The sequence below is a fragment of the Artibeus jamaicensis genome, unplaced genomic scaffold, assembly GCF_021234435.1.
Source record: "Artibeus jamaicensis isolate MK-2021 breed Jamaican fruit bat unplaced genomic scaffold, CSHL_Jam_final contig_76, whole genome shotgun sequence".
NCBI lineage: Eukaryota > Metazoa > Chordata > Mammalia > Chiroptera > Phyllostomidae > Artibeus > Artibeus jamaicensis.
The window spans coordinates 4,215,283-4,231,876 of NW_026521954.1; the positions used below are offsets into that span (position 1 = coordinate 4,215,283).

General features: G+C 45.6%; 1 protein-coding gene across 1 annotated transcript in view; it reads right to left on the bottom strand.

Annotated features, from left to right (window-relative positions):
* FAM114A1 (family with sequence similarity 114 member A1) overlaps positions 1 to 11,162 on the bottom strand; it is a 59,432-nt gene extending 48,270 nt beyond the window's left edge. The window contains exons 1-2 of the mRNA XM_053672421.1: positions 11,109 to 11,162; positions 3,826 to 4,187 (exon numbers count right to left, since the gene is read on the bottom strand). Of these exons, the coding sequence (XP_053528396.1) occupies positions 3,826 to 4,173 (348 nt within the window). The 5' untranslated portion in view covers positions 4,174 to 4,187; positions 11,109 to 11,162. The remainder of the gene's footprint in view (positions 1 to 3,825; positions 4,188 to 11,108) is intronic.
* Positions 11,163 to 16,594: the final 5,432 nt, after the last annotated feature.

The window sequence follows — 16,594 nt, forward strand, 5'->3', positions numbered from 1 at the left end:
AAAATGCTTTCAAAAGAGGATCCACTCAATTTGCTCAAACAATGTGAGAAGGCAGAAGTATAGGAGCAGACTGACTTCTTATTGTGATATCTTTATCAATAAGCTTGTTATAATTCTGATAAGTCTGAAATTAAAATGTATAACCAGGCATCAGGAGCATATATATTTTTAATTAGTGGAACTTGTGTAGTTTCTTTAAGTCATCTCATGTCAGAATGGAGCGGCTAAGGTACAGTTTTCTTCATGGACAAGGGTATTTATTAACAGTGGAACTCATAATAAAAACTGGGAAGCAGTGCTCTCCACAACAGAGAGTGTGGAGGGAAAATGGGCTCCAGAGTTAGCTATATAGATATTCATAGATTCAGGAGAAATAAATATCTATCTTATTGGTTCTACTTCTCTGGAGGACCCAACTTAATACAAACTCTGGCATCAGTATCTTTGAAAGCTTTCCCAGGGTTGAAATGTTGAGCTAGGGTTGAGAACCTCTAGTGGGAGTTCTTAATCCCTCGTAGGGTCCATGGGTGGCTTCCAAGGGTCTGTGAACTCTGAATTCAGAAACAAAACTGTGTTTATGTTGACCATATCGGATCCAAACTTCTAGCTGACATCCTTGCAAAATAACTGTTTGGTTTTGTTTAAACATCTCCAGTCTTGGAAAACACTCACTTCCCTGAGAAAGCTCATTGCATCTTAGAACCGTTCTAAGGAAACTAAGAAGTCAATTTTGGGGGCCTGGGTGAAAAGGGTGAAGGCATTGAGAAGTACAGATTGGTAGCTACAGAATAGCCACAGGAATGTGAAGTACAGCATAGGGAATACAGTCAGTAACACTGTGATAACTATATTCGGTGCCAGGTGGGAAAGAAAAACATTGGGGGAACACTTTGCAAAGGGCCTATGTAACCACTATGCTGTACATCTTAAACAACTGAAAAACAATATTAAATGTAAACTGTAATTGAGACAGAAAAATTTAAAAAGTAGTAAATTTTGAATAAAAATCATAAAACATTAGTCAGAAGACTAGTGGTCTTCATGTGCAAATTTTTCATTTTATGGAGGAAAAAACAGGCACAGAGAAATTAGGTGTCTTGCTCAAATTAACAGACTTATTGATAGGTTGGAGAATGAAAGCCCAGCCCTCCTCTGCCCCATCTGGTTTCCTATTTAGTTCCCCTCCCTCACAGCATGCAGCAGAGTCCCTTCAAGGCGGTAACCTGAAAATAATACCTGATATCAAACTATATTACAAGGCCATGGTAATCAAAACAGTCTGGTACTGGCATAGGAACAGACACATAGACCAACTGAATAGAATAGAGAGCCCAGAAATAAACCCATGTCTCTGTGGTCAATTAATATTTGACAAAGGGGGCAGGAGCATTAAATGAATTAAAAACAGCTTCTTCAACAAATGGTGTTGGGAGATCTGGACAGTTACACAAAATGAACTTGATCACCAACTTACACCATACACAAAAATAATCTCGAGATGGATAAAAGACTTAAATATAAGTCATGACACCATAAAAGTCCTAGAGGAGAAAAGGGGCAGGATAATCTTGGATATTCCATGCAGCAATATTTTCACTGGTATGTCCCCTAGAGTAAGAGATATAAAGAAAAAACTAAACAAATGGGATACATCAAATTAGAAAGCTTCTGCATGGCTAAAGAAAACATCAGCAAAATGAAAAGGGAACCAACCATATGGGAAAACATTTGCCAGTGATACCTCAGACAAGAGTTTAATCTCCAAAATATATAAGGAATTCACATGACTCCACATTTTAATCCAATCCAATTAAAAATGTACAAAGGAGCAGAACAGACACTGCTCCAAGGAGGACGTACAGAGGGCCCAGGGACATATGAAAGGATGCTCAGCATCACTAGCCATCAGAGAGATGCAGATGCAAACCACAGTGAGATACCACTTCACACCAGTCAGAAGGGCCATCATAAACAAATGAACAAACAACAAGTGCTGGTGAGGTTGTGGAGAAAAGGGAACCCTAGTGCACTGTTGGTGGGAATGCAGACTAGTGCAGCCACTGTGGAAAACAGTGAAGAATTTCCTAAAAAAGCTAAAAAGGGAACTGCCTTCTGATCTGGCAATTCCACTGCTTGGGATTATACCCTAAGAATCCTGAACACCAATTCAAAACAACCCATGCACCTCCAAGTTCATAGCAGCATTATATACAATAGCCAAGTGCTAGAAACAACCTAAGTGCCCATCAGTAAATGAGTGGATCAAAAAACTGTGGTACATTTACTCGATGGAATACTATGCAGCAGAAAGGAAGAAGGAGCTTCTACCCTTTGTGACAGCATGGATGGAACTAGAGAATATTATATTAAGGGAGATAAGCCAGGCAGGATCTAATTAGGTTAAATAGAACCTAATCAACAAAACAGACAAGCTAGAAAAATAGAACCAGAGACACAGAAATAAAGAACAAGCTGACAGTGACCAGGGGGGAGTAGGGAGGGGGACAACCGGGGAAAGAAGGAGAAGAGTCAAGTGATGGAACATGTATAAAGGACTCACGAACAAGGAAAACGGTGGTTGGGGACAGTGGGAGGAATGTGGGAGAGGGGGGATGGGCAGGTCAGGGGAGAGTAATGGGGAAAAAGGGGGGGAACTTTAGAAAAATTTTTAAAAGAGGTGATCTGAGGTGGCATAGTTCTGGACAAGCAGGGCAGGGGTCTGCTCCCCCATCACTCCAGAAGGCAGGGTTGGAGGCGAGCAGCCACCTTCCTCCTTTCAGGCTGGGTGCCTCCCCACCCCCACCCATCCCCACAAAGATGGAGATGAAGATGCCAATGGTACCCAGCTCAGTGGTTGTGTTGATGGGCACAAGGTATCAATTGGGAGACAGTGGTCTTTCCCCCCAGAGAGACAGGTGCAGGGCAGGCACTGAAGGCAACCGGCCGTGAACACGCTCTGCCTCTGACCCCCTGGGAGGTGGGAAAGTGTATGAGGATCTCAATGTCTGAATGTGATCCGAATGTCTAAGATCTCCATAGTGGATCTGTAAATTTGCATTAAAATTTAAGTGACATTAAAGCAACATTGACTTGGTTTGGGTAGAATCAGGCTCATTAATAATTTGGACTCACGTTCAATATTACAATATTTTCCACTGTACTACTGAGTAGCTTAATATCTTATTGGGTTGTTTAAGATCTCTAAGCCTGGCTGCCTTGTTTATAAATTGAAATTAACAGCATCTATCTTAGAACCTCCAAGAACTGTTGTACGTAGTGAATTACATAACATATAAAGTAGCTAACAGAGTGCCTGGCACACATGATGTATCTAGTTATTGATGGCTATTATTATTATTAATAACACCATTATCAAAATGCAAATATATGCCTGGGCTGGTGTGGCTCAGTGGATTGAGTGCCAGCCTGCAAACCAAACTCATTGCCAGTTCGATTCTCAGTTAGGGCACATGCCTGGCTTGAGGGCCAAGTCACCAGTGGGGGGCACTCGAGAGGCAACCACACACCGATGTTTCTCTCCCTTTCTTTCTCCCTTTCTCCCTTTCTTCCCCTTTCTCTAAAAGTAAATAAATAAAGATATTTTTAAAAATGCAAATATAAAAAATATTTTAAAGATGCAAATACAATGACCAAATATTCTCAAATATTTCTTTTCTCACCACACAACACAGTTTTAATGACAGAGGCGATACCACACTATATTCTGAACCTCCAACACCACCCACAGAGATTGGCACAAATCTGTGCCCACGGTACGTATCAGTAAGAACTTAGGTTGAACGGAATCAAAGAAGCCACTCCTACCGGATTATTCTGTTCTCTCAGGGGTATTTCGGATCCAAGTTCTGCCTCGAGGCTGACAGCGTCAATGCATTCAGCAAGCACATCCTCAGTCACTTCTCCATTGAGTGGGGGGTCCATGGCACTGGGGTTTTGGGGCTGCTCAGGGTGCCCAGTGTCATCAGTCTCTGTACCCCGAATGGCTGCACTTTCATGCACCTCACCTCCGGGGTCAGCCAGGGTTGGCTCATTTGAAGTCCTCGCCGAATCACAGGGCACCTCTGCATGTTCAGGGGAAGAATCGCTGTTGGGCATCTCAGTAATTTCTGCTTTGTCTCCCGTGGCTAAAGTGTCACCAGCATCATCAGACATTTTTTTTTTACTACCTGTCAACATGATAACAAAGAAAAACTTTCTGCTTTAATCTCAATTGTCAAACTTCTGAATTTGAAGCCCTGAAAAATTAAATTATTAATACACTTTCTTCAACCAATAAGAAACTTGATGTAACCTTGGGGTAGACTGAGTCAATATCTCAAAGACATCCAGGTCCTAATCCCCAGAATCTGTGAATTTTACCTTGTATGGCAAAAGGGACTCTGCAGGTGTGATCCAATTAAGGACCTTCTATTGGGGAGATTTTCTTGGATTATCTAGGTGGGTCCTAAATGAAGTCCCAAGTGTCCTTATTAGAGAGAAGCAGAGAGAGACTTGACTACAAAAAGAAAAGATGGTGCGATGACTGGGGCAGAGATTGTACAGCTGCACCGTGAAGACAAAGGAGGGGCCATGAGCCAAGGAATACAGGTGACCGCCAGAAGGTGGGAAAGTCAAGGACATCATTCTCCTCTCAGAGACTCCAGGAGGAACCAGCCCTACCAACAACTTGGCATTAGTCCAGTGAAACTGACTTTGGACTTCTGACCTCCAGAGCTGTAAGAGAATAAGTCTGCGTTATAAGCCACTACAGTTGCTGTGATTTGTTACAGCAGCAACAGGAAGACTGATAAAACCTACAGTGCTGTCTTTTACCTTTCATGGATCTCTTGTTTGTTATGCGCGGATATGCATATGGTAACTAGGAGTATTATTTATATCTGTGTAATTGCTCATTTAGTATGACTTCATTGATTTTATTTGTAGCAGTAATGAGCATAGGCATAGAAAATACCCAAACGCTTATCAAAAAATACTTGACATTAAGCTCTGCCATGTCATCAGAGATTCAGATGGAGGAGACATACGTACACGTAAGTGGGCGTTGCTGGAAACCAGATGGTGAAGGCTTGGGCTCTGTTTGGACAATAGTTCAGACAGGGATGCACAAGAGCGAAATGGGAAGAAGTGCTGCGTTAAGCCAAATGAGGAATGTAGTCATTACAAAACAACCTGCAACTCGAAAACTCGTTATCTTGTAAAACAGTGCTGCTCAATACGACTTTCTGTGATGATGAGAATGTTTTGTGTCTGCCCTGTCCAAGGTGGTAGCTAATGGCCACATGTGGCTATTGAGCATGTGGAATGTGGCTAGTGCCACATTAAGTCTTTTAATGTAATTTTAAATAATATAAAATTTATTTTTACATAGGCATATGTGGCTCATACATAGTTTACACATGACTAGCGGCTACATAACTGATAGCATAGATCTAGAAGGTTAGTTTAAGATGATAATTTTTGGGGATAACATGAAGAGTGTTCCCACTACACAAGAAGCCCAGTCTCAGGTAAATCAATGGGTGTTTTTGTTGACCTCGGTGTTCACCAGTTGGTCAGATCTCAGGTTGCTGCTAAAACTGGGGAATGAGAGAAGCCATTTAACATCCCAGCCACCTGGTGAGGTAGGCCTAGAAAGAACTCAAGTGCACAAGCCCACCCTCTCATCCCCTCGAATAGCTGTCCTCTGGCTATTTCCTTTTCCTGCGAAGTTCTCCCCCTTGGTGAGTCCCCTTCCTTTCTGTTTTACACACCACTTTCATGTTGTGAGTCTCAAATATCTACCTCCAGTCCACGGAGACAGAAAGTAAATTAGTGGTTTCCAGAGGCTGAAGGGAGGGGGAATGAGGAGTGACTGCTAATGGCATAGATTTAATTTCGCAGGTGATGAAAATGTTCTAAAATTAGATAGTGATAATGGATATACAACAGTGTGAATATATTACAAACCACTGCACTGTGTCCTTTGACAGAGTAAATTTTGTGGTATATGAATTACATCTTAATTTACTAAGAATATAAATAATATATAGTGTAATATCTTAGCGATGCTGCTATAAAGAAATTCTACCTCTGGAGTAGTTCTAATGGCCAGTTGGACATCTCTTCTTGTCCAAAAAGAAACCTGTGGTCTTACCACTGACTGGATCTTCCTTTTAATTTTTGTATTCCATTTAATGGCACCCACATTTTCCCAGTTTCCCAGAATAGTCTAGGTTGGGGGGGCGTTCTGTCAATGAGTATTGTCAGTGCCTTGTTCAAACAGTAAAGAATGATCCAAGGCCACTATACAGAAAAGGGCAGTTACTGTGGTTTGTGGGAGGGGAGTACCACAGAGGGAGGGCACTTGAAAAGTTTTCGTCATCTGAAAACTTACAAAGTCTCTGCGAAGCCTTGTCAGGATTGGCTTAGGATGGAGGTTGGTAAACTGTGGCCTAAAGTTTTATCGGAATACAAACATGCTCATTTGTTTATACACTGTCTATGGCTTGAGTAGTTGTGACAGAGACGATATGGTCCACAAAGTCACAAAGCCTAAAATGTTCACTATCTGGCCCTTTACAGATAATGTTTGCTGGCTCACAGCCTAGGACTCTGCTTGACTGCCACGGCCTAAAGCAGCTGGTCATAGACACTGCATATTTATTTCTTTGTAAAATAATTTGAAAATCCTTGTCATTAATCTGGATTATTAAGAAGCTCCAAACTATCTCACTTTTCTACAATATAAGCAGGAACACAAACCTGGTTGTGACAAACATTCGTGGGCAAATAAAAAGCATTATGGACACTTTGTTGTGTGTACTTGGCCCTAAATGTGTTATGATACCACTCATAATGCTAAAATACTTCAACACATACCCGGTGATGTGTGTGGGTTGTCACTTACGCCCTGCAATGGCTGGTTAGCACCTGAAGTGCCCTATTCAGGCAGATGCTCTCCAGAGGTCTTTAGTTAGCATTTCACCACCTGTAATTGAGAGCTCACCTCTTGAGCGGGTCCAACTTTCGCCCTCTCAGATAGGTCCTCCACGGTGTGCTAATCACCATAAGGAATATTAGAAATCATTCTTACTGATGAAATAGAAATGGGGCTTAAGATATGTGGACTGGAAAAAATAATGTACAGGTTCTTTTTACCTTTCCATTAACAGGACATAAGGGTTTACTGAGCCCAGCCGCTTATTGGCCTGTGGAGCAGAATTTTTCTAGTTCTCCGGCTGATTGCAGGAGAACACCAGAACCTGAAGCGGACGAGGTCACCTGAGTCCTCCCCAGAGGCCTGAAAGCACAGAGGTAGGACTTCATCAAGCTCACAGGAAAAGCTGTGTAACAGAACCCAGTTACTAGTATATTTGTGAGCGAGCGGCAGAACTCTTCCTGAAAACTCCGTAGTGACATCACTCTTGGTAGGGAGGTTGCACAGGAGGAAACCTACAGACCTCACCCACCTCTAAGAGCCAAAATGCCTTAGGTCAGTTCACCTCAATTCTAGCAAAATTGCTGAAACAAAACCTCTCATCTCTGCATTTGCTCTGCCTTCAACCAACAACACGAAGCCATTCCTTTAGAATACAGAAGAAGTCAGCTTGATGGTGTTGAACTGATACTGCTAAAAAGTATTTATGGACAACTTGTACATTTCAGAAAGAGTATATTTTTTACATCTGTTTATATAGTAAAAATGGTACCTACACTAGTCAGCCCTCCTTTAACTTCCAATTATACACATCTCTGATCTATGTCCTTTCACCTGTTACAGGTGTACCTTTTCCCCTAAAGCAAAACGAGAGAGGTCTTTTGCATTTGTTTTGGTAAACTTTTACCTACTGTGGATGTTCCTATGACCAGAGAGAATTAATCATTTTGTGCCCTTTTGTCTGTGATCATCAGAAATCATGTGTTCTAAACACGCAGCCGTTTCTGAGCAGTTACTGATGGAGTCCACCAGGACCTCAGCCACCCTACGCTGTTTCCTGGGACAGCCCCCTCTCAGCCTGGGGGCCCCAAGGGCTGGCAGGCTTCCACATCTCTCCCGATTTATGGTTTAGAACATTGATCGCTGCGGCTAAGTCTGTGGCTTTTTGATACTAGGGAGGCTCAACCCACAGAAACAAGGGGGCTTCTTTAGTGAACTCCAAGGAGAGGAGAGGCAGCATATAAAGAAGCCTTTGTGGGCTGGGAATAAGTCAGTTTTTTTCATGTGTAAGTTCAATCATACCTAAAATGCTCCCGGAACTATGCTAGATATTGGAGCAGCAGCATCACAGTTCCAAAAATAATGTTAAAAGAGGACATCATTACCATCTTTCAGGAAGTGAATAATCTGTTTATATTTTATTCCTAATCAGTGAAGGTGCAGGGAATGAGTTCAGCTAACACAAACTAGTTAAGTGATGATGCAAAACAGCATATCAAATAAGGAAAAGATGAACTAGACCAACTTCGTGCAAGGGAGAACCTTGAAAATAGCTTTGGTATGGTTATTTAGGCATGACGGAATAAGAGTACAGCAAAATGTCCAGCATCAGAAGGGAATTCTAGAGATTCGGGATGGACACCTGTGCGGCCGGGCCAAGAGGCCACATGGAGGAGTAGTGAGGGTGGGAAGGACGGTACTGTGAGGTGCGGGGAGTTGTGCTGCGGTCCCACCGTCCCTCTGTGTGCACACAGCTCACTCATTTATGCTGGGCTTCCTCATTTCCTCCCCTGCAGAGTGAGGGTGGACAAAGTGATCCGAACGCTTTGTTCTCGAACACCGTCCTGCAGGACAGGGACAATCCATGATGACAGAGAAAAAGGAGGACAAGATCGCAAGTTTTTCATGAATCTAAATTTATTAAATGTAAAGGACTGCCTTCATCTTGCAAGGTTAGACTTCATGCTTTTCTTGGTATTAAAATGTCTTCCATTCTTATGAAATAGTGGTATAGTGGATGGATTTTTTTAATGGCTTCCTTTGGCAAAATAAGAATTTGGTAATATAATGCCCTATGTGGAATCACTTTCCCCAATTAAAAAAAAGTGCTGGTCATTAAAGGATGGGGGACAAACACTCTGGATGAGAGGTTCTGAATCAGTTTGTAAGAAAGACTTCCTGCCCTGGCTGGTGTAAATCAGTGGATTAAGCACAGGCTGCAGACCAAAGGGTCGCCAGTTTGATTCCCAGTCAGGGCACATGCCTGGGTTGCGGACCAGGTCCTGAGTGGGGGCCATGTGAGAGGCAACCACACATTAATGTTTCTCTCCCTCTCTTTCTCCCTCCCTTCCCCTGTCTCTAAAAATAAAATAAATAAAATCTTTTTAAAAAAAGAAAGAAAGACTTCCTCTGACAAAGACACATGTCCAAGCCCCGGGCTCTTTTCCCTCCAGTGTAGTCTCCTTGTGTCCGCCAGTTATTTTTCTGAAACAGACGACAACTCTTTCTTTCCTGCTTAGAAAGCATTAGGTTTAAACACCTTTGCACAGCATCTGTGGCCCCTCACAGTCCAACTCCAGACTTGCTCTGCTCCTGCATCTCTTGTCACACCCCACACTCCTGCCTCACCTGACTTTCCATCGGAGGAGCACACACCTCCCTGCCTTTGCCAAATCCTCCACCCAGCTGCTCTGCCTCCAAATGCCTGCCAAACTCCCATTTGTTTCTCCAAGCCTAATGTCATCTTTTACTCAGAAATTGTCCTTAATTTGCCCTTCGCCTTCCAAATTAATTGCCGTCTCGTCTATGTTTTTGCAATACATTTGAGATTCTTCTATTGCATTTATAAGGAGTATTTGTTTCTATGTCATTGTCTTCTCTAGGAGTGTGACCAACAAGCACCTAGCTTGGTTTATTACCCTCAAATGGTTACTGAACTGAACTATACTGTTCGGTATTGATTAAAGAGAAACAATGTTCAGTTTAAGCTGGTCTTATAAATACAGTAAGTGATTACTTATATAGACTGAATCCACGAGATTCAGGAAGGCCCCCTCCCACCCTCAAATTCCTTCTGCACTGGCTCACTTGTGCCTCAAACTCCACCCTGACAGGTTCATTCCTTTGCTTAAAGTTTGCAGTGCACGGAGGTTAGCAGATTCTTTCCTGAGCTCAGTTGTTGGTGGAGGACAGGAAGGAAAGAGCATGGAATGAACCTACGTGAGGCAGGAAAGGGGCCACAGGGAAGAAAAGAGGGCAGAAAGAGGCCTATAAGGAGGAAGGCAATCCCATCCTCAGTTTCCTCAGGGGGGGCTGAGGTCTCCTGGAGCTCAAGAGACATTGATTTTAAAAGTTACCTGTTTTTATCCCTCAAGATGTGGAATACAGTAGGGCACAGTTAGAACCCTCACGGCCCACGCAGAGATGTCTTCCTACTCTTGGAAAAGTCAGGGAGGTTCAGGTGCCTGCTCTGAGAGAGCTAGAAATACTCACCAGGGGAGAATACGAGAAGACGGGGTGGGTGGGGCGGGGCTGGGCTGGAGAGTAGCAATCAACCCCGGGAGCTGTGCATCAAGGTGGTGCCAGCTTAGGATGTAGGGGAGGGTGCATCCGCGGGGACAGGGATGGTGAGCTCGGATGGGAGTGGGAGGTCAAGGCCTGCACTGGGTTTCCCAAGTCCAAAGGCAGGAGCACCGCGGGATGGAGGCCTCTGCTTACCAGGTCCTCCGTGCCCTCCGCTGCCTGGACCCCGCAGCCTGCCTGACTCCTACCTGGGATGCTGGGGAAACTTTTTCAGTTGCACTTGGTGCTGGGTGATCAAGGCAGGCTCCGCGGAGGTTCCCGCCGGCCGAGGGTGCAGACCCGGAGAGCGGGCGTGTGGGTGTGTGCATGAGCGTGGACCCGGAGCGACACACACTCACACACACACACTCATACGCCCGCACCCACGCAGGGCCCTCGGCAGCTCCGGCCGCGCCTCCCCGGACTTTCACCCCCAAGCCGGATCGTCCCGCGTCCCGCGCCCAGTGACAAGTTCTCGCCGACGGTTTCTCACTAACACAGCGGGTGGGATGAGGGGACCAGAGCGAGGAGCGACAGCGGGTTTCCCCACCACCCCTCGTCCCCGCTGCCCGGGAGAAGGGGACGGGGAGAGGGTGCCCCGGGATCTTACCGCTCGGGCTGGCGAGTGCGCGCTGGAGCTCCGGGCGGGTCCCGCCCCGCCACGTCGGCAGGGCCTGCGGGGACGCGGCCGGAGGGCGGGCCTGGAGGGGACTCGCGGCCGAGCGCCCCGCCCCTGGCTGGCCCCGGGTCGGGCCTGCCCCGCGTGCTCCTCGCAGGCCCAGGAGTGCAGCTGGGGGCTTCGGTACCCGCTTCCCCGGGCCTGGGAGGGTCCCAGCTGCGCTTTCACCCTCCCCGAGAAACTTGGGTTTTCCAGCTTTGTTCCTGCAGCGAGAGCCGGAGGGGCGTCCGCCCCACGCAGAACGGGTCTCGGCATTCGCTGGATCCCTTTCCTTCCTTTTTACAAGTGCCCTGAGGAGTCCGCCGAGTTGTGCTGGGAAGGGGGGCCTGAAGTTCAGCGAAAGCTTGCGGTCTGCAGACTGTGCGTTAAATAGCTTTCTCTGACTCTGTTTGTGGGAGTGCGGTCTGATTTTAAAACCGAGGGACCAAACAAACAAAAGCACTTTCTACAAGGTCTATTTGGAAATGTGGGTCAAAACTCAAATCCGTTAGCTTTGGCCCCGCATCTGTGAATGTGTCCTAAGAGTCGAATGTGCAGATATGTTTATTGCAGCTGTTTACACCGGGGGAAACCGGAAGCAGCCTGTCCCACAATAAAGGGCTGGTGGAGTAAATTAACTCCCGACAGTCAGGTACACTGTAGCCATTACGAATTATGTCTGCAGGTCGGATTCACTGACATGGGAGGAAGGCCATATTGGAACATTAAGTCAAGGGCAGGGGAAGCTGAGAAGAGTACCCGCTTAGTATAAATAAGCCTATTCTTGTAAAACTACGTATGTATTTTATAATCTTTAAAACAGCGACTCTTTCTGAGTTCTGCAATTGTGTTAGCAAATTGTGTTCCAGGTGGGACAGGTGTCTTTTGATGTCCTATGGACAAAACGTTCTTGCCCGGGGGACAGCTCAAACCTTTGCTGCACCTGCCCCTCTCTGCTGTCCCAATCAGACCGTCTCTTTTGTGGGACTGGTTTCCTTTGCTCCTGTGACCCAAAACAAAAGAATATTAATCAAGCAATCCTAGCAGCAAGTTTTGTTGTTGACTGTAAACTGTGCCCTTTTGCTCGAATGTTGTTGTTTCCAAGCCCACCAGGTTTTACTTCAAAACTTTTATTTTTCTGCAACTTAAAAGTTTTTTTATTCTTTTAAAAAAATCTGGAGTGAAAGAGGACTTCTGGTCAAGATGGAGGCATAGGCAAAAATGGCTCGCCTTTTTGTACAACCATATCAAAATTACAACTAAAATGTAGAACATCACTCAGCAACATCATAAATCGAGTTGAACGGAAGTCTGGCAACTACAGAGTTAAAGAGGCCACACCCATCCAGACTGGTAGGAAGGGTGCAGGTGCAGAACAGGCTGGTCCCTCACCCACACGTGGTGGATATAATTTTGGGAGAGATATCTCAGGAGTGAGTACTCCCAGCCCCATACCAGGCCCCCCAGCCTGGGGTTCTCATGCCAGGAAGATGAGTCCCTACAACTTCTAGTTGTAAAAACCAGTGGGGATTGCGTTGGTGGAAGAAACTTCTGGAGCCCCAAGCAGTTCCTCTTAAAGAACTCGCACTCCAGGACGGACTCACTCAGACTCCCTCCCTCCCTCTGGGCTCCTGCACCAGGGAGGCTGCCTGAAGGGCACCAGGGTGTGCAGGGGGAGGCTGAGGTATCTGGCATGAAGGTGAGCAGAGGCCATCATCCGTCTTCTGGGCCTTGCCCCCACAGAGTCAGCAGACTGATGTCATATCTGAGACTCCATCAACCTGGCTAATGCTCCGGTTGCCCTGCCCTGGAGGTCCCCTGAGACTCCAACCCACCCAGTTTACAGGCCTACCCCAGCTGCTTTTCTGTATGGATGGCTCATGTTTCACAACTTCCTAAATCTTCTCAAACAAGCAGCAGGTGGCCTCAGTGAGCCCCAGGCATGGCAACTAGTAGCCTAGATGCACAGCTTGGCTATGCCTGGAAGTCTCCAAGCCCAGTAGAAGAAGCTGCCATATCGGATTGCTTTATAACTCAGGCAGGGTGGCCCTGGGAAAAACGCAGGTGGGGACTGATCTTGGCCTGCACCACCTGGGAAACCCCAGGGCCAACACACCTAGTGTACAGGTACAGACCACATCAAAGCACTGCCACCCTGCCACTGCACACCTGATTCTCCTTGGAGGGCAAATTTGGTGGTAAGTGGTCACAACCAGTCCTTGCAGATGACTGGCCTGGGTTAACTCCCTCCCGTTGATCTGCCATCAGCAACCAAGGCTCAACTACAAGAGGAGGGTGTACTCAGCCCACACAAAGGGCACACTTTGAATACCCAGCTTGGGTGACAGGGAAGGCTGACACTGGAACCTATTGGACACCTACTACCTTAGGCCATGCTACCAAGACACAGAGTCAAAGCAGCTCTATCTAATACATAGAAACAAACACAGGGAGGCTGCCAAAACAAGGAGACAAAGAAACAAGGCCCAAATGAAAGGACAGATCAAAAAACTTCAGAGAAAGAGCTAGATGAAATGGAGATAAGCAATCTGTCAGATGCAGTGTTCAAAACACTGGTTATAAGGATGCTCAAGTAACTTAGTGAGGACCTCAACAGCATAAAAATGATCCAGTCAGAAATGAAGGATACACTAACTGAAATAAACAGTTTACAAGAAAACAACGGGAGAGTGGATGAAGCCAAGAATCAAATCAATGATTTGGAACACAGGAAACAAAAACAACTGTTCAGAACAAGAAGAAAAGAGAATTCAAAAAATATGAAGATAGTGTAAGCAGCGCATGGGACCACTTTAAACAATCCATCATTCACTTCATGAGGGTGCAGAAGGAGAAGAGAAAGTGCAAGAAATTGGAAATTTATTTGAAAAAATAAAAAAAGAAAACTTCCCTAATTTGCTGAAGGACATAGACATGCAAGTCCAGGTGGCAAAGAGAGTCCCAAACAAGATGGATGCAAAGAAGCCCACGCCAAGACACATCATAATTAAAATACCTAAGGTTAAAGAAATGGGAGTGGGTGTGTGGGAGAATGGGTGAAGAGGTGAAGAGATTAAGAATGGTAGGTACAGAAGAGCCATGGGGATGTAAAGTACTGCATAGGAAATGGAGCAGCCAAAGAATTTGTACATATGACCATGGACATGAACAAAGGTGGGGGGGTGTTGCATGAGGGAGTGGGGGTGCAGGTTGTAGCGGGCAAAGAGGAAATATTAGGATAATTGTGATAGCATAATCAATACTATGTAATTAAAAAAAGAAAATCGAGAATCGACCCTTGGACTTGGCAATGTGGAGGTCGTTGGTAACCCTGATGAGCGATTTCTCTGGAGTGGTGGGGAAGGAAACCTATTCGGAGCGGGCTGCAGGGGATGGGAGAAAAATAATCAGAGGCAGTGAGTAAAACACCACTTTTCCAAGGAGTTCTGGTATAAAAAAGAGGAGAGAGGGAAATGTTGTAGGTTCAAAGGAAAGAATTTATTTTTGGCTTTTACTTTTAGAATATATTTTTAAATATGGGGAAATTGTAGCATTACGTGCTGACTGGAATCGTACATTAGAGACAAATGATGATGCAGTCGAGAGTCTGACTGCGAAAGTGGCTTCCTTCAGTGGGCGAGCAGGAGTGGGGTTAAGGGCTCGGCAGGGACGACCTGGCTCTTGACACAGGGAGTTTACTCAGGAGATAGAGTGGGTTGGCTAGTAGAGTTTGGGCAGGGGGCGGGGGACGGGGGATGTGACTAAGATCATCCACATCCTCAGATTCCCAGTTACTACTTACAAAGCAAAGCTGGACTGTGGAAAAGGCCGGTGGGAAAGAAAGTAAATTCAGTTGGAACATGGTGTTGGAGGAGAGCTCCGCAGATGCCCTGGACTCCCAGAAAGACGAACGAGTGCGTCCTAGAGAAAATTAGGCAGGAAACATCCCTGGAGGCTAAAATGACAGCATTGAAGCTGTCCTGTTTGGGGCACATCGTCTTTCCCAGACAACAGCGCCAGGAAAACAGAGGGCAGAAAGGAAAGGGGAAGACCAAGAGGAGAGGGATTGACTCCATGAAAAGAGCCGTAGGCAGGAGTCTGCAGGAGCCGAGCAGGGCTGCTGAGGATGGGACACTGGGGACGTCACTCAGTCGTAGTGTGGTCATAGTGTAATGGCATGTAACACACATGTGGAAATGCTCTTCTGGTTGCAGCTATTTCTTCGTGAAAAATAAAGCACCATCAGCAGCAGCTGGGAGGGTGAAGGAAGGAGGTGTTGGAAGTGTAAGAGAGAGCAGGAGGTGTGAGGTGAGAGGGGGAGCGTCCCTGGGCTGGGGAAGGGGAGTGGGACAGGTAGTACTGCTGCCCCCTCTGGAGGTTGGACCCCGTCATGAATGTTGAGTGTGACAGTCATCATCAGTGTGTATTTTTCCAACCACATTCAGCTGCTCAGGCTTGGTGTAGTCCAGTGGCTGGTTGGATTTAACCCAGGTTGAGGAGAGAAGAGTCAAGGAGCTGCGGGTGAATGCAGAGAGATGATTGAAAGGGTGGATCATGATCTTTCAGTCCAGTGCAGTGGGTAAGGAATTGTTGGCACCAGAGGGAAAGAGTTGGAGGTGGCACCTGGAAAGTGGGATGCTGGCAAATGAGACTATGGAGAGGGGATATCCATTGGTAATCATAATACCTGGGTTATAATAGGGGAGTGCAGGGATGAGCAGCTTGCAGGGAAAGATCATTAGGAGAGGGAATATCAAATACCTAAGAAGCCAGGGGAATGAAAGAATGTCTACATAGCTATTGAAATCACTAGAGTTACGTACGGCAGGGGTGGTATTGGGCTTAGACAGTGAGCGGCACTAAAATATGCATGAGGGTGTGATGAGGTTCTGTGGACCACTGCAATCAGGAGGGGTAGGTTTCAGAGGTGCAGGGAGGAACAGTGATCTGGAAGTAGCAGCTGAGAGTTAAGGATGGCTCTCTCTCCTCCAGGCTGTGAAGTGTGAAGGATGCAATTGAGAAAACAGGAACCAGTAGAGGGTGATGTGTTCCGGACTGGGTTTTGGTCTCAGGAAACTGCTCTGTCTCAGTCTGATCCTCACTGTGTTGGAATGGAATCACGTGAAGAGCTTTTAAAATAATACTGATGTCTGGCGCCATCCCACACAATTTAAGTCAGAATCTCTGGATGTGTTTGACAGCTGTTTTCTCACATTCATACCAACGTTTTGATGTTGTTAGATGCTTTCATGTTTTTGTCCATCTCAATGGTGTCTCCTGATTCCCTTAATTTATATATCCCATATTTAATAAGGATGTTTCCTTATCATACTTTTGAGATATTTCTATTTATTTTTCTGTTATTCATCTGTTTATAGTCTTTGCTAATCCTCCCATTGGACTTCTTAGTTATTTTTATTGATCTGTAGAAATTATTT